Source organism: Pan troglodytes, chromosome 12 (genome assembly GCF_028858775.2).
Source record: "Pan troglodytes isolate AG18354 chromosome 12, NHGRI_mPanTro3-v2.0_pri, whole genome shotgun sequence".
Taxonomy (NCBI): Eukaryota; Metazoa; Chordata; class Mammalia; order Primates; family Hominidae; genus Pan; species Pan troglodytes.
In genome coordinates this window covers 111,729,990-111,757,460 of record NC_072410.2, presented here as the reverse complement: position 1 = coordinate 111,757,460, position 27,471 = coordinate 111,729,990, and the positions used below count along the sequence as shown (strand labels likewise).

At 50.2% G+C, this 27,471-nt stretch overlaps 1 protein-coding gene and 1 pseudogene across 1 annotated transcript; one reads left to right on the top strand and one right to left on the bottom strand.

Moving 5' to 3' along the window:
* Nucleotides 1-316: 316 nt before the first annotated feature.
* On the bottom strand, nucleotides 317-13,704 carry LOC129143205 (putative uncharacterized protein FLJ33534; annotated as a pseudogene).
* On the top strand, nucleotides 13,666-26,965 carry C2AH2orf50 (chromosome 2A C2orf50 homolog). Its single transcript, XM_016947175.4, has 4 exons — nucleotides 13,666-15,025; nucleotides 21,931-21,970; nucleotides 25,332-25,554; nucleotides 26,427-26,965. Exons 1-3 carry the CDS (start codon nucleotides 14,769-14,771, stop codon nucleotides 25,521-25,523), a joined length of 489 nt encoding a protein of 162 aa, XP_016802664.2. The 5' UTR covers nucleotides 13,666-14,768; the 3' UTR covers nucleotides 25,524-25,554; nucleotides 26,427-26,965.
* The last annotated feature ends 506 nt before the right edge of the window (nucleotides 26,966-27,471 follow it).

The following is a 27,471-nucleotide window of genomic DNA, read 5'->3' as shown; positions in this document are numbered from 1 at the left end:
TATCACAAGAATAGCACGGGAAAGACTGGCCCCCATGATTCAATTACCTCCCCCTAGGTCCCTCCCACAACACGTGGGAATTCTGGGAGACACAATTCAAGTTGAGATTTGGGTGGGGACACAGCCAAACCATATCAGTGGCCAAGAGCTCAGGAGGTTGGGTGTGGACTGAGTCCGAGGGTGACTTCCCACCCCACCATCTGACCTCTCTGAACTTCAGTTTCTTCATCTGCAAAAGAGAAACAATAGCACTTATCTGTCTGTATTAGTCAAGGTTCTCCAGAGAAACAGAACTAACAGGACAGAGAGAGAGAGATTTATTCTGAGGAGTTGTTCATGCAATTATGGAGGCTAAGTCCCAAGATGGGCAGTCAGCAAGCTAGAGACCCAGGAAAGCCGACAGCTCTGGTCTGAGTCAGAGCCTATGGATCTCCAAACACTAAGTGCCAGTCTGAAAGCCAGCAGGCAAGAGGCCCAAGAAGAATTGATGTTTTCCTCTCAGTCCAAAGGCAGGAAAAGAACAGTGTCCCAGCTCCAGCAGTCAGGCAGGAAGAGCCCTTTCGTGCCAGATTTTTTGTTCTATCTGGGTCTTCAAAAGAGACCCACATAGACTTCAACTGACTGGATGCAGCCCACGCCCATCAGAGAGGGCCACCTGCCTCGCTCGGCCCACCCATTCAAATGCAGACCTCACTTAGCAATGCCCTCAGAGACACATTACGCAGTTGGTAACGCTCCACCAAATATGGCACCCTTGGCCCAGTCAAGGTGATCCATAAAATTAACCATCGTACCATGTCATTTCGTTGTTGTCAGGGGTCAATGAAATAAAGCATTCGAGTGGTTAAAGAGGTACTCAAGATGTGTACCTATTACCACCGTCATCATTATAACAGCAGGACATGGGTACATCAGATTCCCAACATTGCTAAAGCCATGATGTGATGATTGGGATGAGCTAAAGTATTATAATTGTCTTCTCCATGAGCTGTAAGAAGAACAAACAGTGGCCAGGCATGGTGGCTTACACCTGTAATCCCAGCACTTTGGGAGGCTGAGGGTGGGAAGATCACTTGCACCCAGGAGTTTGAGAACAGCCTGGGGAACAAAGGGAGGCCTCATCCCTACAAAAATCAAAAAGAGTAACTGGGCATGGTGGTGCACACCTATAATCCCAGCTACTCGGGAGGCTGAGGTGGGAGGATCACTTGATCCCAGAGGTTGAGGCTGCAGTGAGCCATGTTCACACCACTGCACTCCAGCCTGGGTGACAGAGCTTGAGGCCCTGTCTCAAAAAAACAGGAAAAGAAAAGAGGCTGGGCGTGGTGGCTCATGCCTGTAATCCCAACATTTGGGAGGCCAAGGCGGCAGGATCATTTGAGGTCAGGAGTTCAAGACCAGCCTGACCAACATGGTGAAACCCTGTCTCTACTAAAAATACAAAAATTAGCCAGGCGTGGTGGCACTTGCCTATAATCCCAGCTACTCAGAAGGCTGAGGCAGGAGAATCACTTGAACCTGGGAGGCAGAGGTTGCAGTGAGCCAAGATGGTGCCATTGCACTCCAGCCTGGGCAACAGAGCGAAACTCCATCTCAAAAAAAAAAAGAACAACAAAGTGGTGAAAGGGCATGGGTCCCTGGTCAGGTCAACACCATCACCTCCCCCAGGAAGCCCTGCCCACCCAACCACACCCTTTGTCTGCCCACTGACTTCCCAGAGCTCTTGCCTGCCCAGTCCTGGGGCAGAGCGTCCCTGAGTCCTAGTTTAATTGTCCATGCATCTGTGCCCCGTCCACCTCTAATCTAACCTGCTGCCAGACAGTGTCCGTATGTCAAGCTGTGTGTGCCCTGGTGCCACCCAGCACACCCACATCCCCACTCATCCATGCAAGCTCCTCCCAACTGTCCTCAAGATGAAAGTGTCACTTGTCAAAAGTGCACCAGGTGCCAGCCTCTGAGCAGGTGCTTCATTGCCTCTGTTATTTCATTTAACTATCATGCATCATGACAAATAAATGATTTGAAGAGTCTCTTAGGGAGGGTGCTATTGAAGAAAACATGCTCTGCTGCCCAGGTGACAGGAAGTGAGGGCCTGAGAGTAGGTTTAGAGGACCTGAGACAGACAAGCTGTCTCAAGAGAAATGGACAGGAACTAGGGGTTGAGGGAGCAGAGACAGGACCGACCCTACAGCAAAGGAAGGCGGGAGGCGCAGGTCCGTCCTACCTTCCCAGGATTTAGCTTAATCCCAGGACTCTGGAGGAAGGGTGCAGGAGTCTTGAGGTGATGCCTTCCCAAGAGTCTGGTCACCTGGGAAGGTGGATGCTGGGAGAGCTTCAGAGTCGAGCCCAGGATCTGCATTTTAACACACTTCCCACATCATGTTTGGGAACCACTGCTCCACCTCTCATGAGGAGGAAACAGGCCTGTAAAAGCAAAGAGACTTGGAATGAAGGAACCCCAGAGCTGAAGGGCCTCCGAGCTCACCCAGCCCCAGCTCACTCTCAAACAAGACGTATTTGTAGCAGCAGTTTCTGCTCAGTCCCTTCTGTGACAGCAATGTCACTACCTCCCAGAAGTGCGTCTCAGAAACAACTCACTTCGCAGTAGCAGACGAACTCACTCCTGGGCTTTGCCATTCTTTAAAGACTAACAGCCTTAGAAGAAATCATTGCAGAGCTGGCCACAGGCCACCTGGGAGCTAGGCAGAATCTGTCTTTGGCCCCAGCCTCTCTGTGATCTTTTCTGTTGCCATGGAGGGATTTCCTAGGACCCATGAGTCAGAGCCCTGAGTTCAAATGCCAGCTCATCTGTGTGACCCTGGCAGGTTACTCCCCCTCTCTAAGCCTCCCTTTTCCAACAGGTATAATGGAAATATGACCTACCTTATGGGCTGGTGTGATGGGGAAATGGCTTAACAAACAAATGAGATGCCTGCAATCCCCAAAAGTCCCTTCCTGTCCCCTTTCACCATATCTCCTCCCCTTCCTCAGTCTCAGGGGCCTGTAGCACCCCTTCCCCCAGCCTTGATTGCTCTCGGGGGACCACTGTGTGGGTTGCTTTCACCATGTGGACAGTAATCCTCTGAGTGGCTCCCTCCCCAGGCACTTCCGCATTCCTGATCTGCCTTTTCCCTGAGCTTCTGAAGACTTTTTCCCCGGGAAGAAGCACAGCTGAACTGAGCATGAACAACCTCAAGGGGGGTGAGCACAGCACTTCACAGTTTGCAGAGCCTCTGGCCCCACCCTCTCACCTGTCCTCTCTCAGCACAGGGGCAGGTCAGGGTGATGAAGCAGGAGCGGGGACAGAGGTCTGCAGAAGCCAGTCCCACAGATCTGGGGACGCTCACCTGGCCAGGCACCCACTTCCCACCCTGACCCCAACCAACCTCCACCTCCCACCACACTAAGGAGCCCCGCTGCTCCTTTAGGACCCTGGGTTATCGCTCCTCCTTAGGGGACAGCCTTCCGCCTTGGTGGGTGGGGCAGAGACTGAGGCTCCAGGCATCAGCCTCACCCCTGACAGAAGGGGCGCCCTCAGCCCTGGGCTCTCTCCACCCTCCCTCCAAGACCCTCAAGGTGTACAGAGCTATATATGTTATAGGAAAGGGGTCCCAATCCACAACCCAAGAGAGGGTTCTTGGATCTCACCCCAGAAAGAATTCAGGGTGAGTCTGTAAAGTGAAAGCAAGTTTATTAAGAAAGTAAAGGAATAAAGAATGGCTACTCCATAGGCAGAGCAGCCCCGAGGGCTGCTGGCTGCACATTTTTATGGTTATTTCTTGATGATCTGCTAAACAAGGGATGGATTATTCATGCCTGCCCTTTTTAGACCATATAGGCTAACTTCCTGACATTGCTGTGGCATTTGTAAACTGTCATGGCCCTGGTGGGAGTGTAGCAGCGAGGACGACCGGAGGTCACTCTCATGGCCATCTTGGTTTTTGTGGGTTTTGACCAGCTTCTTTCCTGCAACCTGTTTCATCAGCAAGGTCGTTATGACCTGTGTCGTCTTGTCCCGTGACTTAGAATGCCTTAACTGTTCGGGAATGCAGCCCGGTAGGTCTAAGCCTCATTTTACCCAGCTCCTATGCAAGATGGAGTTGCTCTGGTTTACATGCCTCTGACATGAGCATGTGTGCCCACCTCGATCAAATCCATCAGGGGCACCTGCACCACTTAGCCCTGCCAGCCATTGGCCTGCTCCTGCGGTGGGTCCCCTCCAGAAGTCCCCCAGAGCTCTTCCTCTCTTCACCTGCTTCCCGCCCACACATGCCCTGTGCTCCAGCCACAGGCACCCTGTCCAGATCCCTCCCCCATCTCCATACCTTCGCCCATGCTGTTCCCCCGCCTGGCATGCTGGCACCCTCCTCCCCACCCCCACCCCAATCCAGCCACCTGCAAACTCCTCCAAGTTCCAGCTCAAGCCTTTATCCCCTTGGAAGCTTCCCAGAGAGGCTCAGACAGAAAAGACACAGCCAACTTACTATTCAGTGAGCCTCTCTCCCTGTCAGGGATATGAGGAAGGCCTGTCACTGAGACCCTACGATCCTGCCCAGCAGGGCTGCCACTCTCCAGCCCACTGTGGCACTCATATTGAGGACAGGGTCACATACCTGGTAATTATAACTTCAAGTCTATTTAACCATATGCCAGGCACTGTGCCAGGAGCCTTGCGTGGATCAACTCATCCAATCCTCACCCTCAGCCTAGAACTCGGAGGGCAAAGAATAGACATAGCCACAAGGCTGCTGCTGCAAAGGACAACACAGGCAAATGCAGGTTGGGATGGGTGAAAGGGTCTCTCAAGGAAATGAGCTGGAGTCGGGCCTGGAAGAGCAGCAGAACATGCTCCTGGCCCTGCCACACACCTGGGTCCCAGAGCTACATGGAGCCGGCTGCCACCCCTGTCTGCAACCCTGGCCATCCCCGCAGGACGCCTGACAACTTCCTTCCCCTGGCCTGCTGGCTAGAAACACCCGCCAGGCAGATGGCCTTTCTGACTGGCCTTCTCCTGGCTACTGCAGCCTCACCGGAGGGCCAGGGCCAGGGCCAGGGCCAGGCCAGGGGTGGCTCCTGCCTCAGAAGGACAGGGCAGCTCCAAAGGTGGGCTCTGCACCAGGGTCTCCCCTGAGCCAGGCAGGGGCTCCCCATGGGAGACAGTGCCAACCGCACAGGCCAGGGGTACAAATTGAGGCTGGGGAAGGAGAGGCTGATCTGGTGATCGGGGGGCAGCACCAGCCTCAGCCACGCAGGTGTGAATTCCTCCCCACAGCCTGAGACCAGTGCCACACCCCCGCCCTCTCTCCCCAGGCTCCCCGCTGGATTGCCCCTGCCTGACACCCCATGCTGGCAACCAGAGGCTGATTCTGCCCGACTGCCTCCAGCTCCTCGAGCGTTCAGCCTGGGTTCCAGAGGGAGGCCATACAGCCCCGTCAGAGACCACCAGGGAAGTATCACAGACCGCAGCCAGCGGGTGAGCTCAGCTGGGAGTTTGCACCAAGCCTGGCTCTGGAGTGAGGCCTGACTGACGCAGGCTGGGACCACCCTGCACGGGCCGGCAGGTGTGGGTACGTCCTGGGGCTCAGAGAGGGGCTTGAAGGCCAAAGACAAGGCGGCCGGACCCGTTATCGCAGCACATAGCGTCCCCTTGACTTGCTGGGAGAAGCTTGTGCCCTCATAGTTAGCAATTCCATGGCCACTGGAGGCCAGAGTGGGAGCTGGGAGGCTCTGGACACCATAGCTTTGGGCCCCCTGGCCCTCCTTGGGCTGGTGTTCGCCTGTAAATGCTGCTTCCACTGTTCAAGCGCTGATGCTCCTCGTCGCTCACGGGTAAACAGCTGCTGCCCACCTCCAAGACTCCCCGCACCCTGCACGGCAGGTGACCTCTTGCGTCCCTTCTGGGCCCTCCCTGTGGATTTAGAATGTCGCCCCTGCCAGGGCACCTGCCTGCTGAGGCTCACAGCTGGGTTCCTTTCACAGACACCGTATCCGGACAATCCATTTGTTCTGTCTTTAATCAGAAATGGCCATAGCGAACCACCGTGCATCCAACCTGAGACACCTGGGGATGGTGGAGCCAGGGGAGATGCCGCGGGCCTGAGGGAGGATGCGAAGCTCCAGGGTGCCCCCTGCTGCCTCCGGAGCATGCTGCAGTCATGGCCAACGTGGACCCGACACAACCTGCTCTGATCTTCAGAAATATTATCCACGAGACCTGCTTTCTCCCATAATGCATTCGGCTGGCCACCCATGGGAAGCTACAGAATAAAGAACATAAAGACATGCTCCAGAATATGTTCCCAATGCTTAAAATTTCCGCAACTCCCAGGAATCTAGAGTCTTTGAAATATAGATCATTGAGTATCTTTTTGATAACCGAAGTAAAACTGTTTATGTGAGATGCTTTTTCTCTGCAAATAACAACTGAAGAAGAGGCCAGAAACTATAGTCAGAAGGGATTCTGGTCCTGGGGGTCCATTTCTTGCCTGTGTGGTCTAGGTGGGTTGTGGTCTTCCAGCTTCTGCCCCTAAATCCACATGTGATCGGCTCCACTTCTCAAGGCCGTCACAATACTTCACAAGAGAAATGCAAGAAAGCACACTTTTCAAGCAGTATACACAGTTGCTGTTTTTAATGTCATTATCCATCATGGAATTTTTCACTTGTCTCCCAGAGGCTTGAGTGGATTGAAAATATAAGGTCTATTTAATGAAAATTATCAAGGAAGTTCCTGGGGAAAAAACCTTAGGCGTAGTCAAGTATTAGTCAAGCCCCAGCTCTGCAGTTCGAATAAAGCACAGACTTTAGAAGTCGTATGAGTGAATTCCATGCAAGGCCTGCCACTTATTGCCTGGGTCCCTGGACAAGACACTCAGCCTCTTGAAGCCTTTGTTTTCTCATCCATAAAATGGAGCTAATACTGTTCACCGAATGAGGTGAGGTGAAGACTGGAAATAATGCCTGACGTACAGTGGGGGCTGAATACAAGGTTGGTTCTTTTTTTTAAGATGGAGTCTCGCTCTGTCACTCAGGCTGGAGTGCACTGGCGTGATCTCAGCTCACTTCAACCTCCACCTCGAGGTTTCAAGTGATTCTCCTGCCTCAGCCTCCCAAGTAGATGGGATCACAGGCTCGTGCCTACCCACACCCGGCTAATTTTTGTATTTTTAGTAGAGACGTGGTTTTGCCATGTTGGCCAGGCTGGTCTCAAACTCCCGACCTCAGGTGATCTGCCCGCCTCAGCCTCCCAAAGGGCTGGAATTACAGGTGCGAGCCACCGTGCCCGGCCATACAAGGTCGGTTTTATTCCTTAATAGATCCCAGAAGGAATTCAAATCTGTATAATCTGTGATTGGTTGAATTGTGCTTCTCAAAATGTGCATTGAAGTGCTAATCCCAGCACCCCAGAATGTGACCTTATTTGGAACCAGGGTCATTGCCGATGTGATGGTCATACTGGAGTAGGGTGGGCTGAGATCCAGTATGAATGTGCCCTCATAAAAGAGGAGAAATTTAGACAGAGACACACAAAGAAACAACACCATGTGAAGATGAAGGCAAAGATTAGGGTGACGCTTCTGCACACCGAGGAACATGGAAGAATGCCAGGAAGGTCCCAAAAGTGGGGTAAGGGGCCTGGCACAGATTCTCCCTCACTGTCTCAGAAGGAATGAACCTCACCGACCCCTCTTCTCAGACCTCTGACCTCCAGCACTGTGAGACGCTCCATTTCTCTTGTTTAGCCACCCAGTTCATGGCATTGTGTTAGGGCAGCTCTGGCAAACTAAAACATAATCCAAGAGAGACTGTCACAGATTTACTATCTTTACTGTTGAATAATCCTTACCAATGGGCCCAGGCCGGGCATGGTGGCTCACGCCTGTAATCCCAGTACTTTGGGTGGCCAAGGAGGGTGGATCGCTTGAGCCCAGGAGTTTGAGACCAGCCTGGGTAACATAGCGAGACTCCATTGCTACAGAAGAATAAACAAAATTAGCTGGGTGTGGTGGTACACCTGTGGTCCCAGTTACTCAGGGCACTGAGGTGGGAAGATCACGGGGCGCAGGAGGCTGCAGTCAGTCGTGATGGTGCCACTGCACTCCAGCCTGGACGATAGAGGGAGAGCCTGTCTCAAAAAAAAAAAAAAAAAAAAGCCCAGGAAGGTACGGTCAGAGCCTAGACGAGAACCCAGTTCTCTGGATTCTCAATTCTGTGTTCTCTGCACTACCCCTGACAATCATATCTTAGGCGTTAACATGATTGACCAGGTGCAGTGGCTCACACCTATAATCCTAGCACTCTGGGAAGTCAAGGTGGGCAGATTGCTTGAGCCCAAGAGTTTGAGATCAGCCTGGGCAACACAGTGAGACCCTGTCTCTACAAGAAAACACAAAAACTACCCAGGCATGGTGGCGCATGCCTGTAGTCCCAGCTACTTGGGAGGCTGAGGTGGGAGGATTGCTGAACCCTGGAGTTGGAGGCTGCAGGGAGCCAAGATCATGCCACTGCATTCCAGTCTACTCCCTAAAGATATGCAGTAGACACGGGAGGAAGCACATCCGTTCAGACTTTTCTCATGCATTCAACTCATATTATAATAACAACACCAGAATCAGACTGCATATACCACTTTGCAACACATTTTGTTATTGTTGTTTTATCATGTTTGTTTTGCTTAACATTATATAGATGACATCTTTACAAGTAATAAGTATAGTAAAGATACCACAAGTAACATAACCAGTCTTCTATTGATGGAATTTTTTTTTTTTTTTTTTGAGACGGAGTCTTGCTCTTTTGCCCAGGCTGGAGTGCAGTGGCACGACCTCAGCTCACTGTAACCTCCACCTCCAGAGTTCAAGCAATTCTCCTGCCTCAGCCTCCCGAGTAGCTGGGACTACAGGCATGCACCACCACGCCCGGCTAATTTTTTGTACTTTTAATAGAGATGGGGTTTCACCATGTTGGCCAGGTTGGTCTCGAACTCCTGACCTCAGATAATCCACCCGCCTCAGCCTCCCAAAGTGCTGGGATCACAGGCGTAAGCCACTGCACCTGACCCTTGATGGACATTTAGATTGTTTCTTTTTTTTTTAACTAACACAAATAACACTGCAGAAAATAGCCTCAAGTAACTTTGCACATTTGTATGTTTTTTTGCAGAATAAATGCCTAAACATGGCAAATCTAATATGTTTGTGATGGTTTTAAATAACCTCTATAAATTATTTGATCCTCCTCCCATCAAAAGTGGAGTTTAATTCTCCTCCCTTTGAATATGGGCCAGTATTCATACTTGTTTCTAATAAACAATGTGGTAGAAGTGGCACAGGGTGGCTTCTGTGGTTAGGATAGAAAAGGTGACACTGCTTCCACCTGGTTCCCTCTTTGTCAGTTCCTCATCCTTGAAACACAGCCACTTCACACTGGAGAGAAGCCCAAGCCACATGGAGGGGCCGCAGCTGGCCGCCAGACCCACCTGAGGTCACAGCCGACAGCTGGCATCAACCTCCAGCCTTGAGAGTGAATGAACCTTCGGATGGCCAGGTCCCATCTCATTATTTTATATCGAAATGATTTACTCTCAAAAGAATGAAAGAAATACAAATTATAGCAATGTTATCTTTAGCAAGGACTGCTTTCAAGGTTGGCCCTTGGTTCATATCTGGGAAATTGGATTTGGGGAGGGTTCCCACCCTTCCCTGATATGAATGGCTCACTGCCCCTAAACTGTGTAAACACTGTGGTTTATGTCTTCGTACTGGGAGTCCAGAATTTTGGTACATGCTAGGCAGAGGGGGCCTTTGTGACTAGCCTGCAGTAAAACCCTCGGTGCCAAATCTCTAGTGAGTGTCCCTGACAGATGACATTCCACACGTGTTGTCCCAACACACTTCTGGGGGAAGTGGGCGCGTCCAGCATGTGAGAGGGTCTTGGACCCTCACACTCCATTTCCTCTGGACTTGACCCATGTGCCTTTTTCCTTTGCTGAATTTGCTTCATTTCCAGTTGTCGTAATACATCATAGCCTCGAGTATCACTGTATGCTGAGTTCTGCGAGTTCTCCTAGCCAATCAACAAACCCAGGGTGGTCTTAGAGACCCCAACACGCCACGGCAACAAGACAACAGGGAAGCCGGCGCTTCCTGTATGTGTATACATTGCTGGTGGTACCTGGGCACTGTGAGAGCAACACAGCCTGTCTGTTGAGAGCCACTCAATGTCCACTTCCTCTGACTCAGTAATCCCATCTGGGAATGTGTCCTTTGGCAACAATTCCACAGCAGGAAGCAGAGGCTTGAAGATATTCATCACAGCTTGTGCTAAACCTGAACAAAACCTAAATGCCCAAGAAGAGAAAAAATTGGTTAAACACATTATCATGCATCAACTCGAAGAAACTGGCTACAATGAGATGTGTAAAGATTATAAAGCACCTGTGGTCCCAGCTACTCAGGAGGCTGAGATGGATCTCCTGAGCCCAGGGAGGTGGAGGCTGCAATGAGCTATGATCATGCCACTGTACTCCAGCCTGGGCGACAAAGTAAGACCCTGTGTCAAAAAATATATATATATATAAAGAGAAACATGAAAAGATATTGCTGATACATTAAAAAAAAATTTTGGCCAGGCATGGTGGCTCACGCCTGTAATCCTAGCACTTTGGGAGGCCAAGGCAGGCCGATCACTTGAGTCAGGAGTTCAGGACAAGCCTGGCCAACATGGCGAAACCCAGTCTCTATTAAAAATACAAATATTAGTCGAGCACGGTGGCCCACCTCTATAATCCCAGCTACTCAGGAGGCTGAGACAGGAGAATCGCTTGAACCCGGGAGGCGGAGGTTGTAATGAACAGAGATCGCCCCGCTGCACTCCAGCCTGGGTGATAGAACGATACTCTGCCTCTAAATAAATAAACAAACAAACAAACAATTTTAAGCTGGGTACAAAATGGTAGGCACATTGACAGCAACTGTACAACCAACAGTAAGACCCAAAGCAGCTACTTAGAAGTGAAAACGGTTGGGGCTACAAGAGGAAGGCCGGAGCGGATTTTTCCATAGATAAATTGGGCCTTCCTTTAATGTTGCTGTTCTGACGAACCCGGAGCTTTCTGGGGACGTGGTGGCAGCAGCTGACAAGGCAAGAACTGTGGCCCTGGGTGCTTCCTCTGCGGTCACCGCCTGGTAGGATGCCTTCAAGGTGTGCGCGTGCGGGAAGGAGAGAGAGGGTGGTAAAGCCAACGTTTTCATCCAAAAAGCAGAGGCTTACGGGACAAAGGGGACGGAAAATATCCCCTGCAAATTAAAAAATGCAGACACACATTTCCCCTGCCTTCGCCTCCCACGGACCCGCCCCTTCAGCTCCCTCCCTCGGGCTCCCAAGCTCCGGGGCTCCTGAGCCCTGCGCCGGCGGAACGGGGCGGAGCTCGGGACCCTCCCTCGCCCGCCGACCCGGGAAGGGGCGGGGCCTACAGGAAGTGGGCGGGGCTGGCTCGCAGGGCGGAGCCTTGCCTCGCTCTGTGCATCGCAGGTGTGCTTGCTCCCGGGCTGGTGGGGCCACCCTGTGGCTGCCTGGGCTGGAACGTTCTGCCTCGCCCAGCTGAAGGCCCTAAACTTGCTACGCCTTTTGGGGTGAGGAAAACCCAATAAAAGACAACTCCAGCAACCTCCCAAACGCAGGGATTCTTGTGCTCCCCTGGAAAGTCTCAGATAAAGTTAGACCACAAAATGTGGGGTGTGCCCTGAGCCCTCGCTCAAGGGCACAGAGCAAGTCACTGGCAGAGCAGGGACTGGAACCCGGTGTCCTGATCCCCAGGTGAGGCCAGCCTCAGAGCTGGCGGGAGGGGCAGGGCGGGGTTGGTCCTCCCAGGCTGGGGCGCAGTGAGGCTCACCCAGAGTGAATTTGGATGTTTTTCCAGGCAGAAGGACATGTAAAAAGAGACTGGCAGTGACTGACCTGGACTGGCAGGTGAGTTTTTTTTTCCCCCTCAACATTTTATTTTGAAATTTTTCGGACATACAGAAAAGTTGAAAGAATGGTAGGGCAGACACCCAACATATGTCCACCCATACGCCCACCACCTAGATTCTGCAGTTACGTTGTATTGTATTTGCTTTGTCACACATCAGTCCAGCCCTCTATCAACTCTCGGTCTGAAATGGTTTTTAAATTAAATTTTAATTTTTAAAAACCAACCTCCAGCCGGGCGCGGTGGCTCACACCTGTGATCCCAGCGCTTTAGGAAGCCAAGGCAGGTGGATCAACTGAGGTCAGGAGTTCGAGATCAGCCTGGCCAACATGGTGAGACCCTGTCTCTACTAAAAATACAAAAGAAATTAGCTGGGTGTGGCGGTGCACACCTGTATTTCCAGCTACTCGGGAAGCTGAGGCAGGAGAATCGCTTGAACCTGGGAGGCAGAGGTTGCAGTGAGCCAAGATCATACCACTGCACTCCAGCCCCAGCAACAGAGTGAGACTCCGTCTCAAAAAAAAAAAAATCCGTTGAACTATTCAGCCTCTACATACATCAGGAACTCAATCAGTTGTGATGGTTTGTCACAGATGCCCTTGCTGGCCTTTTTTGCCCTGGTCCCTGTGTCTGGAGCCTGTGGCCAGGGCTGGAGGTATCTGAGCAAACTGCATGGCTGTTCCCAGCTGCTCAGCGCCACAGCCTGCGGTCAGCCTGACAAAGCCTCCCAGGACACACAGCAAGGACCCTCCAGGACACACCGTCCTCTCTAAAGACACTCACGGGATGCCTTCTGGGGGTTCAGGGAAGCCAGAACCACTGTTCCTTGGGCATGGCAGGAACCTGTCGTCCCAGTGCAGGGAGCACAGACACCTCCACGAAAACAGCACTCAGAAAAGCCTGACCCAGGGTCCTAGCTCACAGCGGCCCACCCCGCCGCACTCCTGCTGTGCTCATCTTTACCAGGAAAATTTAAGTCACTAGATGCCACCCTGTGTCATCCCAGCTCCGAGGGGAGGAACAGAGGAGAGACAGAGTCCCAGGCCTGCAGCTCTGATTTTAGACTAATGTTTTTCCAAAAGGCCCCATCCCTCAGCTCCGTCCTCATGCAAGTGTGGGAAGACGAAGCTGGCAGCTCTTTCTGACCTGGCTCTCAGCCCTGTCTTCTCCATGCCAGCCCTCCGCCCGAGCCCAGTAGGGGCTTCGTTGCCACTGCTCACCCACACCACGCCATGGCAATGGCGACCTCACCTGTTTTTTGCCCCTGTCCTGATGGTTCTGTTCCCTGCAGCTCCCTTGGGGCTCACAGCCCATCGGTATCTCCCCACTGGGTGCAGGATACCGTGGAAAATACTCCGGGGCCTGCCCCCATGTGCCCTGCCACCCCCGTCCTTGTCTCCTCCCCCACATCTCCCAAAATACCAGGCTCTCTCTTGCATCCAAGCTTTTGTGGTCACCCCAGTTTTTCTACCTGGCAAGTCCTTTCACCTGTGAAGTCCCAACTCCTTGCTGCCTCCCTCATAGAAGTAGAATCCAGCAGGGGCACACAGGACTGGCCACAGTGCGAACTCAGTGGTTCACTGGCTGCCCTGCTGCCTTGCACCCCAGGCACTCTGCGCAGGCCTCTATTCATCAGGGCTTTGTATGCACTTAGCTCTTCCCGTACAAAGATAGGAAGCAGCGGGCCAGCTGAATGGACCCACAGAGAAGCTGCGTGGAAGGAACTGTGAATCTGCCAGCACCTACCGGAACAGCACGAAACCCAGAGAACCGGAAGCAGAGAGTGCAGGAGGCAGAAGTGATGAGAGCAGCGGGCGTCCATGGAGCTCAGCTGAGCCAGACCAGGAGAGGCTGCCACGGAGGGAGCCTGGTTGCACCCAGTTAGAGCAGAAACAGGGCTGAGGGCTCGGACCATAAGCCCTCAGATTCTCACTGTTCCTTTCAGCTGGTGACTGACTGTGTGACCGTGGGCGGTCACCTAATCTTGCCGGTAAGGGCCTCAGTTTCCTCATCTGTAGAATGGCGTTGGAAAGGCATGGCTGGGAGGTCTCAGATAAAGCAGAGTGCTGTGTGAACGCTCTGGGTTTGCAGACAGAGTGGATGTTCCTAGTGCATTGCACTCATTTTCCCTCGCCCAACATAAGCTCATGACCTCCGCCATCGTTCCCAAACAAGCAGGAAGCTTCACACTGATGCCTGATCCACAATTCCCAAAGCGCCTTCAGGGCCACCATCTCTTGCGAGCCTCGCAGCATCCACGAGGGGGCAGCACAGGACTAACATCGCCCCACGGCCTGACGGGCTGCCGGAAGCAAGTGCAATAATGGTGGGGGTGGCCCCCAGGAGCCCCAGCTTTGCTCCCTCCCACTCCCCCACCCTGTGCGGAGGACTCCGGCCTTGGGGTAGGGGGCTGCTGAACTGGGCGTGGCATCTAGTCAGGAACTCTCTGCCCCCCAGCCCTAGGGCTCAGATCACACACACACACACACACACACACACACACACACACACACACACGGGGCCCGCCCCTTTCCTAGGAGCTGTCCGTTTCCAGGACAACAGTCAACACAGGCGGGAGTTCAAAACGAAACTGGGCTCAAATGCTCTCCCCAGCCCGGAGAGCCCTGTCCCCATCCGCCACTCTGAGCTCGAGGCCTAAAGGGACAGTGAGGAGGACCCTGCCCAGGCTCTCCCGGGGTTAGGAGGGACAGAGTGTTCCAGGAGGAGGTTTGAGCTGAGCTCAGGCACAGGTCTCTCTCTCTTGCTCTCTGACACAAGCACACACACACTTGCACCCATGGGGAGCCACCCCACCCCTGGGCTCCAGAGAACCACATCAGCTGGGTACCGATTGCCCCCCACCAGGCCGCCAGCCTCGGTCTCCCCAGCTGCCCGGGGTGGCCCTATGGCCAGCAGGGGTCTTGCTGGTGGCTGCCAGGCCCCCCAGGCTCTGAAGGCGCAGCGGGTGGCTCAGGGAGCTGCCTGCGATGGCGTGCAGCAGGACCAGCTGTGGCGGGAGCTCCTGGAGGCCGAGCGGCGGGGCCAGCAGCGCTGGTGAGTCCCTGCCCTCCCTTTTCCACCCTGACTCCGCAGCCTGACTACAAGTTGGGGAAGGTTTTGGAGAAAGGGAGATGGGAGAGCAAATGATCCGGCTGAGGGACAGAGGGCATGGCATGCCCGGGGGAAGGTGGGTCACCAGCCCAGCCCAGAGCCAGACCCGAGCCTGAGCCTAAGAAGCGAGGAAGATGGAAGCCAGGACCAGATGCCGCTGGGTCAGAGCAGCCCCACCTCGTTCATTCCGACTGCAACGCGGCCGGTAATCCCTTGAGCTGGAGCCTGCTGGCCTAGTCTGGGTGAGAGGAGCTGGCCGTCTGACCTGACTCGGGGAAAGGATGCTCCTTCATGCATTCATTCAACCAAAAATACCCATGAGCCGCTCTGAAACGAGACCAGACTGCAACAAGGGACTAGACAGACCTGGCCATGGCTCCACCGAGCCTTCATACTCAGGACAGGGCAGCCAAAAAGCAAGCAGAGAAGCAAAAAAGTACAAATCTGTATGAAGTGTGACCAGCGGTAAGAAGGAAACAGTTCAGGGTCGGGGGCAGAGCCGGCCGAAGGCCTCTCTGAGGAGGAGACATTTAAGCTGAGACATGAAATAGGAGAAGGAGCCAAGAGTTTGATGTATCTAAAAAACAAAACAAAGAATTGGTGTAGCTGAGGCACAGGGAGTGAGGAAGGCCACAGGATGAGGGGGAGCAGCGGGGGCCACCCCAGCCCTTATGAAAGTCTGGATGCATTTTTTCCAAAGGAGACACCATCCAGGATTTTAAGCGGGAACATGGCATGATCTCAATTACATTTTTAAGTGAGCAGCCTGATAGATTCTAGGATGCATTCATCTTGCACCACTGAAACTTCATACCCGTTGATTAGCAACGCCCCATTCCCCCTCCTCCCAGCCTCTGGCACCCACCATTCTAGTCTTTGCTTCCAGGAGTCTATTTTCAGTGCCTCATAGAAGTGGAATTGTGCAATATTTGACTTTCCATTTCTGTCTTGTTAGCTTAGCATCCTGTCCTCCAGGTTCATCCATCTTGTCGCATATCGCAGAATTTCCTCCCATTTTAAGGGTGAATGTATATATGTGTGCAGTTTCTTTATTCGTTTGTCAATGGACTTTTAGGTTGCTTCCACATTTGACTATTATGTGTAGTGCTACAATGGACATGGGAGTGATTTCAGTTCTTTTGGAGAAATTCTCAAAAATGGATATCTTAGTCCATTTTGCATTGCTGTCAAGGAACACCTGAGGCTGGGTAATTTATAAAGAGGTTTATTTGGCTCACAGTTCTGCAGGCTGTACGAGCATAGTCCTGGAATCCACTTGGCTTCTGGTAAGGGCCTCAGGAATCTTACAATAATGGCAGAAGGTGAAAGAGGAGCAGGCATGTCACATGGTAAGAGGGACCAAGAGACAGAGAGAGAGGAGGTGTCAGGTTCTTTTTAACAACCAGCTCTCTCCTGTGAACTAATAGAGCAAGAGCTCATTGATTACCGCAAGGATGGCACCAAGCCATTCGTGACCCAACACCTCCCACTAGGCCCTACCTTCAACACTAGGGATCACATTTCAGTATGAGATTTGGAGAGAACAAACATTCAAACCATATCGGAGGGATTGCAGGATTATACGGTACCTCTATTTGTAATTTTTTGAGGAACCTCCATTGTCTTTTGCATAGCAGTGGCACCATTTCGCATTCCCATCAACAGTATCTCAGCATTTCAGTTTCTCCACACGCTGGCCAACACTCATTGATTGTCTTTTGTTTTTTGATAACAGCCATCCTAATAGGTGTGACATGGTATCTCGTGATTTTTTGTTTTGTTTTGTTTTGAGACGAAGTCTCACACTGTCACCCAGGCTGGAGTGAAGTGGCGTGATCTCGGCTCATTGCAACCTCTGCCTCCTGTGTTCAAGCAATTCTCCTGCCTCAGCCTCCTGAGTAGCTGGGATTACAGGTGCCCTCCACCATGCCTGGCTAATTTTTGTATTTTTAGTAGAGACAGGTTTTTACCATGTTGGCCAGGCTGGTTTTTTTGGGGGTTTTTTTGGTTTTTTTTTTTTTGACAGAGTCTCACTCTGTTGCCCAGGCTGGAGTGCAGTGGGGTGATCTCAGCTCACTGCAAGTTCTGGCCAGGCTGGTCTTGAACTCCTGACCACAGATGATCCACGTGCCTCAGCCTCCCAAAGTGCTGGGACTACAGGTGTGAGCCACCGTGTTTGACCTCATTGTGGTTTTTGATTTGCATTTCTCTGATGATGAGTGACATTGATCATCTTTTAATATATTTATTGGCCATTTATTTATCTTCTTTGGAGAAATATCTATTCAAGTCCTTAACCCATTTTTTCAATTGGGTTAATTGGTTTGGTGCTACGAAGTTGTAGAAGTTCCTTATATATTTTGGAAATTAACTCCTTATCAGAAATATGATCTGTAAATATTGTCTCCCATTCTGTGTGTTGCCTTTTCACTTCATTGCTTGTTTCCTTTGCTCTTCAGAAGTTTTTGAGTTTGATGTAATCCCATCTGTCTATCTGCTTTTGTTGCCTGTCCTTTGTGTGGCATATCCATGGAATAATTGCCAAGACCAATGTCATGAAGCTTCTTCCTATGTTTTTGACTGGATTGGTATGTACCATGTTAGAAAGGATCCAATTTCATTCTTTTGCATGTGAAAACTTCTGCACAGCAAAGACAACAATTAACAGAGTGAAAAGGCAACTTACAGAATGACAGAAAATATTTACAAACTGAGTAAATGTGGGAGGAAAGGTGAGGAAGGAGTAAAGGATGACAGGTCTCAGCTTGAATAATTAATAAGGAGGAGAAGAAAATGATGAAGATGCTGAGTTCTGGTGAGTTTTAAATGCCTGAACCACGTCTAGATGGAGCTGCCCAGGAGGTGGTTGAGTGTGAGAGTCAGGAGTTGCGCATTAAAAACCCATCCAGAAGGGGAGGATGAGGACTGACTGCAAATGGACACAGGTGTTTTGGAGGATGAGGACTGACTGCGAATGGACACAGGTGTTTTGGGGGTGATGAAATGTTCTGGAATCAGAAAGTGGTGATGGTTGCCCAACTCCGTGAATATATTAAAAGTCATTGAATTGTGTCCTTTAAAAGGTGAATCTTATGGAATGTGAATTCTATCTCAATTTTAGAAGGAAACGGGTGGGCATTGGCCCCAGCGATGTGAATAAGCTCTCTCTGGAAGAGCACAATGGATCAGAAGAGGCGAGGATGCAGGACAGAACTTGTAACATTTACTAGAAGGGCAGAGACGCTGCCAGGAAACACCAGACAAGAAAGCCAGGGGCACAAGGAGGCATAAAGACCAAGGGGAAAGAGTTTTGCAAGGCCTGGAAAGCCCAAAGAGGAATGTGTAAGGCAGTGCTGCCCAACGGAAATACAATGTGAGCCACACACATAGCTTAAATTTTCTAGTAGCCTGCTTATAAAAATGAAACAAGAGGTCAGGCACAATGGCTCACACCTATAATCCCAGCACTTTGGGAAGCTGAGGTGGGCAGATCACCTGAAGTCAGGAGTTCGAGACTAGCCTGGCCAACATGGTGAAACCCCATCTCTACTAAAAACACAAAAATTAGCCAGGCATGGTTGTGTGCACCTGTAATCCCAGCTACTCAGGAGGCTGACGCAGGGAGAATTGCTTGAACCCGGCAGGCAGAGGCTGCAATCAGCCGAGATTGTGCCACTGCACTCCAGCCTGGGCGACAGAGTGAGACTCCATCTCAAAAAAAAAAAAAAAAAAAAAAAAAGAACTTGTAGAAATAAAAATATATAAAGTTGAAATATAAGACACAACTGAAGTGAGACTTCATAAACTCAAGACAGGAGAAATTATTCAGAAAATCAAGACAGAAAACACAAATGACGAATTAAAAACGTAGAGAAACTGAACGAGAAGGTCCAACCTATCTTTAATCAAAACTCCTAGAGGAGAGAATGGGAGAGAGAATGTCTAAAGAGAAAGTAAGTGAGAATTTTCCAGAACCAAAGAAATGCATGAGTCCACAGATATTGGAGTAGGTGCTCCACAAAAACAGGTGCATTAACAAGAAAGTAAGACATGGAATTCTCAAAGAGGGGGATGCCAGTGTGTTGGTGAAGGAAAGGACCAGCCTGTGATCTTGAGGCATGGCTAGGCCAGTGGGAGCAGGAGGATATGGGGCTTCTGAGGAGGTGTCTAAGAAAGGTTTTATTTTATTTCTTTCTTTCTTTATTTTGAGATGGAGTCTTGCTCTGTCACCCAGGCTGGAGTGCAGTGGCGCCATCTCGGCTCACTGCAAGCTCCGCCTCCCGGGTTCACGCCATTCTCCTGCCTCAGCCTCCCAAGTAGCTGGGACTACAGGTGCCCGCCACCACGCCCGGCTAATTTTTGTATTTTTAGTAGAGACGAGGTTTCACCGTGTTAGCCAGGATGGTCTCGATCTCCTGACCTTGTGATCCACCTGCCTCGGCCTCCCAGAGTGCTGGGATTACAGGCGTGAGCCACCGCACCCGGCAGAAAGGTTTTAAAGGAATGTTTATTATCTGATGCACATGACTGTGTAGAAAATAATATTGAGAGGGACTTTTCAGTTTTGTTGGAGCATGTGAAATCAATGATCAGTACATAGAAGCCTAAATAAAATTGGGAGGAAATGTAATTTCTCTATTAGCTCTAGAAAGAATACAAGGTTGTACAAGAACAGAATTGGGGTATATTGCACTCCTTAGTTCATCAGGGGATAACATTTACATAATCATAAGAATTAAAACGATACATATCAATTTAACTGAGATCTATAATGATTTTGAAAGAACAAGGGGAAGGGCAGGGGTAAGAATGATAACTCTTCATCTCCCATAATAGAAAGTCGATAGATAAGTTTAAATTTTAAAAAATATTAAGAAACAGCAGTGGATATGGTGTGGATCTGTGTCCCCACCCAAATCGCATGTTGAATAGTAATCCCCAGTTTTGGAGGTGGGGCCCGGTGGAAGGCGATTGGATCATGCAGGTAGCTTCTCATAAATGGTTTATACCATCCCCGTGGTACTGTCCTCACAGTAGTGAGTTCTCACCAGATCTGGTTCTTTTAAAGTGTGTGGCACTTCCCTTCTCTCTCCTTTGCTCCTGCTCTGGCCATGTGACCTGCCTGCTGCCACTTTGCCTTCCACCATGATTGTAAGTTTCCTGAGACCACCCCAGAAGCTAAGCAGATGCCAGCATCCTGCTTCCTGTACAGCCTGTGGAACTGTTAGCCAATTACACCTTCTTTTTTTTATTTTTATTTTTATTTATTTTTATTTTTTGAGACAGAGTCTCACTCTGTCACCCAGGCTGGAGTGCAGTGGCTTGATCTCTGCTCACTGTAACCTCCACTTCCTGGGCTCAAGCAATTCTCCTGCCTCAGCCTCCCTAGTAGCTGGTATTACAGGCGCCTGCCACCATGCCCGGCTAATTTTTGTATTTTTGGTGGAGACAGGGTTTCACCATGTTGGCCAGGCTGGTCTCGAACTCCTGACCTCAGGTGATCCACCCACCTTAGCTTCCCAAAGTGCTGGGATTACAGGCGTGAGCCACCGCACCTGTCCTACACCTTCTTTATAAATTACCCAGTCTCAGGTATTATTTATAGCAAGGCAAGAATGGCGTAATACAGCAGTAGAATCCTATTATTTCAAAATATGGATGCAAAGGCCTGAAGAAACAGTTAAAAGGCTGGCAAAGGTTTGACTCTAGGATGTGGGGCTCAGGGGCTGTGAGGATGCGGACAGAGAAGGCTGTTTTTATTATGTTTTTTAGAATTGTTTGACTTTTTAAGATTAGATTCAAATAAAACTAAATGGCCAATGCAAGCTAATACTATCCTTATGGTCCCTCCCTTTTCCTACCTCTCCCTAGCCTTCCTCTGTCATTCACATTGGAAAGTTACAAAGGTTTGGGGATGTGAAAACTTTTTTCTTCAGAGAATGCTTGCCTACTGTAGCCTTCTGAAATGCACAGAGGCAGGGCGAGATGGTAGCCTTTGCTTTCCTTAGGCAGCCCCACCATAGTGACATCATATTTGTCGTTCTAGGAAAAGTCATTGGAAATTGAAATGTTTGTTCCTTTGGTAGGATACACCATAAATACCTGCTTGACACTTGGCATTTGTTTCACTTAAAAATTATTTTGTTCTGGCTGGGCACAGTGGCTCATGCCTGTAATCCCAGCACTTTGGGAGGCCGAGGTGGGTGGACCACCTGAGGTCAGGAATTCAAGACCAGCCTGACCAATATGGTGAAACCCCATCTACACTAATAATACAAAAATTAGCCGGGTGTGGTGGCATGCACCTGTAGTCCCAGCTACTTGGGAGGCTGAGACAGGAGAATTGCTTGAACCTGGGAGGCAGAAGTTGCAGTGAGCTGAGATTGTGCCACTGCACTTCAGCCTAGGTGACAGAGCAAGACTCCCTCTCAAAAAAAAAAAAAAAAAAAGGCTGGGCGTGGTGGCTCACGCCTGTAATCCCAGCACTTTGGGAGGCCGAGGCGGGCGGATCACAAGGTCAGGAGATCGAGACCACAGTGAAACCCCATCTCTACTAAAAATACAAAAAATTAGCCAGGCACGGTGGCGGGCGCCTGTAGTCCCAGCTACTCGGGAGGCTGAGGCAGGAGAATGGCGTGAACCCGGGAGGCGGAGCTTGCAGTGAGCCGAGATTGCACCATGGCACTCCAGCCTGGGTGACAGAGTGAGCCTCCGTCTCAAACAAAAAAAAAAACACATTATTTAGTTCTTCCATGTGATACATTGTTGCATTGACTTGACACAGTGAAAGTCACTGGTAAAAATGTCCTGGAAGGAACTCACACAGCCAACATGTTTTTCCTTTCCAGGATTCAGAACTGGAGTTTCCTGAAAGACTATGACCCAATGGTAAGGTAAAATATGTTCCTGCCAAACATACGTGCAATTGAATATTACTCATTCTTTCCATCATTCAACTAACATTTATTGAAGATCTACTCTACACCAGATGCTGGATGTGCAGCGATGAGTCAAATACACTCTTGTTTCAAGGAATGCAGGGTCCGTTGGATAGAAAACAGTTACATGAAGCATTTAGAAATGTGTTTCCCTCAGTGTTTCTTAATTTTATTAAGATGAACCAATTGGAAATGACAGGCATCTGTTGCTGAAATGTCTCCCCTGATTGAGGATGGCAGCAATATGTAGTCATATCTGTGTGGCGTGCCCGAGAAGGACAATGAGATTGGGTAAAAATACTTTGTAAACAAATTCCCTGACTCTGGTATCACCACCTCCAATCCATCCTCCACTTTGCCACCAGACTAATTTCCCTAAACGGCAGAACTGGCCATGTAGCTCCCCTGATTAAAATGCTTCAGTAAGTCTGAAATTTTCAGGTGGCTTACAAAGCCTCCTGTGATCTAAACCATCTATCTCCCCAGCCTCATTACCCACCCCACACAGACCCCACAACACACTTTTTTTTTTTTTTTTTTTTTTTTTTTTTTGAGATGGAGTCTCGCTCTGTCGCCCAGGCTGGAGTGCAGTGGTGAAATCTCGGCTCACTGCAACCTCCACCTCCTGGATTCTAGTGATTCTCCTGCCTCAGCCTCCTGAGTAGCTGAGATTATAGGTGCACACCACCATGCCTGGCTAATATTTGTATTTTTAGTAGAGAGGGGGTTTCACTATGTTAGCCAGGCTGGTCTCGAACTCCTGACCTCAATTAGCCAACTGCCTCGGCCTCCCAAAGTGCCGGGATTACAGGCATGAGCCACCACACCCAGCCCCCACAACACTCTTTTATCTATGCCTTTGGGCGTGCTCGTCCCCTGCTGGAATGTCCTTCCACCTGGTCAGCCTGATGGACTCCTATTCACTCTTCAAGATCCTGCTCTAGTGCCCCCTCTTCTGGGGAATCTCACCTTCCTGGGCAGGCTTGACCAGATCACTCCTTCCTTTGATTCACCAGCATATCTCACCCGTTATTTTGGTATTCCATGTAATGTAATACTGCAATGCCCAATTTCACCAGCTGTGAACTCCTTAAGAGAAAGGATGAGGCCAGGAATGGTGGCCCATGCCTGTGCCTGGGGAGGCTGAGGTGGGAGGATCACCTGGACCCATGAGTTCAAGACCAGCCTGGGCAACATAGGGAGACCCTGTCTCTACAAAAATAACATTATTTTTTAAAAAGAGAAAAGATGAATATGAATTCATCACTGCACCCTATCACAACCCTAGCATTTGCCCCATCCCCCAGAGACCATAAAAGAGTGAACATTCGTTCATGCTGGATGAATGAATGAATGGAAAGATGGATCTCACTATAAAAAGGATGATCAGCTGGATGCGGTGGCTCACGCCTGTAATCTCAACACTTTGGGAGGCCGAGGCAGGTGGATCACCTGAGGTTGGGAGTTCAAGACCAGCCTGACCAACATGGAGAAACCCCATCTCTACTAAAAATACAAAAATTAGCCGGGTGTGCTGGCGCATGCCTGTAATTCCAGCTACTCGGGAGGCTGAGGCAGGAGAATAGCTTGAACCTGGGAGGCAGAGGTTGCAGTGAGCAGAGATCACACCATTGCACTCCAGCCTGGGCAACAAGAGCAAAATTCAGTCTCAAAAAAAAAAAAAAAAGATGGTCAAAGAACCAACCTGGAAGATGAGCAATGTGGAAAGTCACTCGAGGGGGTGGCCATGCTTACCTGGACCCTGCCAGGTTGAGGAAAGTTTTAATGCCTGCATTGTGGACCTGCTGGACTTGTTGCTGTCTATTCTGGAGGGAAAATTCAGCTCATGGGAACTGATATCCCGACCGGTGCATCTGGTCTGGGCTTCCAGCCTGTAAGAGTCTCTCCCTGCTAAGGGCTACGTGATAGCAACCTGACTACTGAAATCTGCATCATGGCCAAGGGGTGGAGCCATCTTGGCATGGACTTTGCCAGGTGAAAACCATGATCTCCTTACTTGACAGGTCATGTCACTTCTATTAGACACAGGGTAGCAGAAAGGTAACCCTAAACAGGGGCAGGAAGAGCTGAGGATGTTTTCCCACTTGTCAGATTTTTTTTTTTTTTTTTTTTTTTTTTTTTTTTTTTTTGAGATATGGTCTCACTCTGTTGCCCAGGCTGGAGTGAAGTAGCATGATCATGGCTCACTGCAGCCTCAACCTCCTGGGCTCTAGTGATCCTCCCACCTCAGCCTCCTGAGTAGCTGGGGCTACATGCACGTGCCACCACACCCAACTAATTTTTGTATTTTTTTGTAGAGACGGGGGTCTCACCATGTTGCCCAGGCTGGTCTGAATCTTTCCGCCAAGGCTTCTCAAAGTGCCAGGATTAAAGGCAAGAGCCACGGTGCCTGGCCATCAGATTACGTTTAGTCATTCATTCATGCATGCATCTGTTACAGAGTTTACCCAAACGCAGGTTCACATATGGCCAAAACAGCACTACTCATAAGAGCCCCAAACTAGAATCAACCCAAGTGTGATCAGTGGTGATACAGGTGAATAACTTGTGTGATATTCACACAGTTCACACCATGGAGTACAGTTCACACCATGGAGTAACGTACAGCACTGAGAATGAATGAACGGCAGCCACACTCAAAAGCTGAATGAATCTCACACACATAATGTTGAGAGAAAGAAGCCAGACAGAAGAGCCATGATTCCACTAATGTAAAGTTCAAAACCAGGCAAAGCTAATGCGTGGCATTAGAGGTCAAGGTCAGGCTGCCTTGGGAGCAGAGACAGGGGCTGAGGGGCTGAAAGGAGGCGGGGGAGGGGATCATACCCCTTGATCTGGTTGGGCACATGGACATCTTCACTTTGTGAGCATTTGTCAAGCTGGACAGTGATGGCTTGTGCATTTTCTGTGTGAATGTTATACTCTTAAGTACAAATTTACCACAAAAAAAAAAAAAATCAAAACCTCCCACCAGATGTAAAGTGGCATCTTAGTCCAGGGATAGAAAGGGGAATAAGACCTGATCCTTCCCTTGATCTCTGCAGGTCGCAGCATAAAAATTAAGGGATCTGGGAGGCACCTGGGGAAGGGGAAGTGGAGGAAGAGGAGGGACAAGCTTGGCAGAGGCTGTGGCATCGGGTCACTCTTGGGGGATCCCAAGTCCAAACCAGGATTGAATCACCAGGAGATGCTTCACACAGAGAGGCACCTGCTTTCTGCTCTGTTTTCTCCCATTCTAAGGTCCTCCTTTTTCCACGCTCTGTGTGACCCGAGCTGTCCCCTCTCCTCAGGGCAACAAGAAGGAGCCTGAGAAGTTGCCAGACCATGTGCCTCTCTTTTCGGACACAGTTCCCAGTTCCACGAAGCAGGCTGTGGGCAGCAGGCTGGACACGCCCCTGGGACAGACTCTCATCCGCATGGACTTCTTCTTCACAGAGGGGGCCCAGAAGAAGAAGCTGGAGGATGAGATGCAGCCCATCTAGGAGCAAGGAGGGCTGGGCTGGCCTTCCCCAGGTGGGTGTGGGTGGGGACAAGAGACCCAGCCCACAACAGCACCAGTCAGCTCCCCACACAAGGCAGCTTGGGTCTGCACTGTCTGTAAGCTGCAGGACACTCTTCCAGGGGACCCAAGGGGTCACTCTTACACACTTTTTACACGTGAGATTCAGAGGACTCAGTAACTGGTCCACGGCCGTACAATCCCCAGCGCTTCCAGCTTGGGAACTCTTGGGTGCCCCATGAAAGGGACCCTGCATTGTGGTCAGGAGCACTGAATGCCTGGGTTCAAATCCAGCTTGTGACCCTGATGAGCTGTGGGACCTTGAGCTGGCTGCTGCAACACTCTGTGCCTCCGTCTCCCCTCCTGCGATTTCAGTGTGTTCACTCCTTGCAGCTGCTGTGACAAGTGACCACAAACTGCATAGCTTAAAACAACACAAATGTATCATCTTACAGCTCTGAAGATCACAACTCTGACATGGGTGACATGTTGCAGAGCTGTGCTCTTTTAGGAGGATCTGGGGAAGAATCTATTTCCACATTTTTTCCAGTTTCTCAAGGCAGCCTGTATTCCTTAGCTGGCAGCTCCTTACTCCGTCTTTGAAGCCAGCATCCTAGCATCTTCAAATCAGTCTCTATCGCTTGCTCTCTCCTGCCTCACTCCTTCATCTTTTCTTTCTTTCTCTCTCTCTCTCTCTTTTTTTTTTTTTTTTTAGAGACAGTGTCTTACTCTGTCACCCAGGCTAGAGGGCAGTGACGCAATTATAACTCATTGTAGCCTTGAACTCCCGGGCTCAAGCAATCCTCCCACCTCAGCCTCCCAAGTAGCTAGGGATACAGACACATGGCAACATGCCTGGCTAATTTTTTTTTTTTTTTTATTCCAGACAGAGTCTCACACTGTCGCCTAGGCTGGAGTGCAACAGTGTGATCTTGGCTCACCGCAACCTCCGCCTCCTAGGTCCAGGCAATTCTCCTGCTTCTGCCTCCTGAGTAGCTGGGATTACAGGCATGTGCCGCCATGTCTGGCTAACTTTTTGTATTTTTAGTAGAGACGGGGTTTCTCCATGTTGGTCAGGCTGGTCTCAAACTCCCAACTTCAGGTGATCCGCCTGCCTCAGCCTCCCAAAGTGCTGGGATTACAGGTGTGAGCCACTGCGCCCGGCCATGCCTGGCTAATTTTTAAAATTTTATGTAGAGATAGGGTCTCACTATGTTGACCAGGCTGGTCTTGAACTTTTGGGCTCAAATGATCCTCCCACCTTGGCCTCCCAAAGCACTGGGATTACAGGCATCTGGTTTCACTTCCTCCACCTTTTAAGGACCCTTGTGATTATATCACAACCTGTATATTTAAGCAAAAAAATGCAGAAAAGGCTTAGTTCCTCTTTGTTGGTTAAAACACAAATGGATTCATTCTTTCAAACATCCGCATTCTCCTCTTCTTCCCGGGTGCTCTGCCAGGCTGTGGTTTCCCTTGGTTTGGGTGGAGCATGTGACAAAGCCATGGCCAGTGGAATGGGAGCAAAAACCCTAGGTCTCCCTTCCAGGCCTGGTCCATGAGACACTCCAGGTATTGGCTTGTTCTCCTTTCCCCATCAGCTGAAGAAGGGAGAGGACTTGGAGGATGCAGGGAAGAGAGGGGCACAAGATGGAGGGAGCATGTCAGGCCCAAGTCTGGAGCCCTGAGTGAGCTCGTGGAGCAGAATCTCCCTACACCCACACTGACACACAAACAAAATAAACAAAAACTGGCCAAAACAAAAACAATAGCCCACACTTCTAGGGTAAAGCATTTTAAATTTATTTTCTCAACAACCCAAGAGAATCAACAGGCAGGGATTTCATATTCATTTAATACAGGCAAAACCTGAGATTCAGAGAGGTGAAATAAAATCCCGAACATACATTAATGCCAGGCCTCAAGCTTGA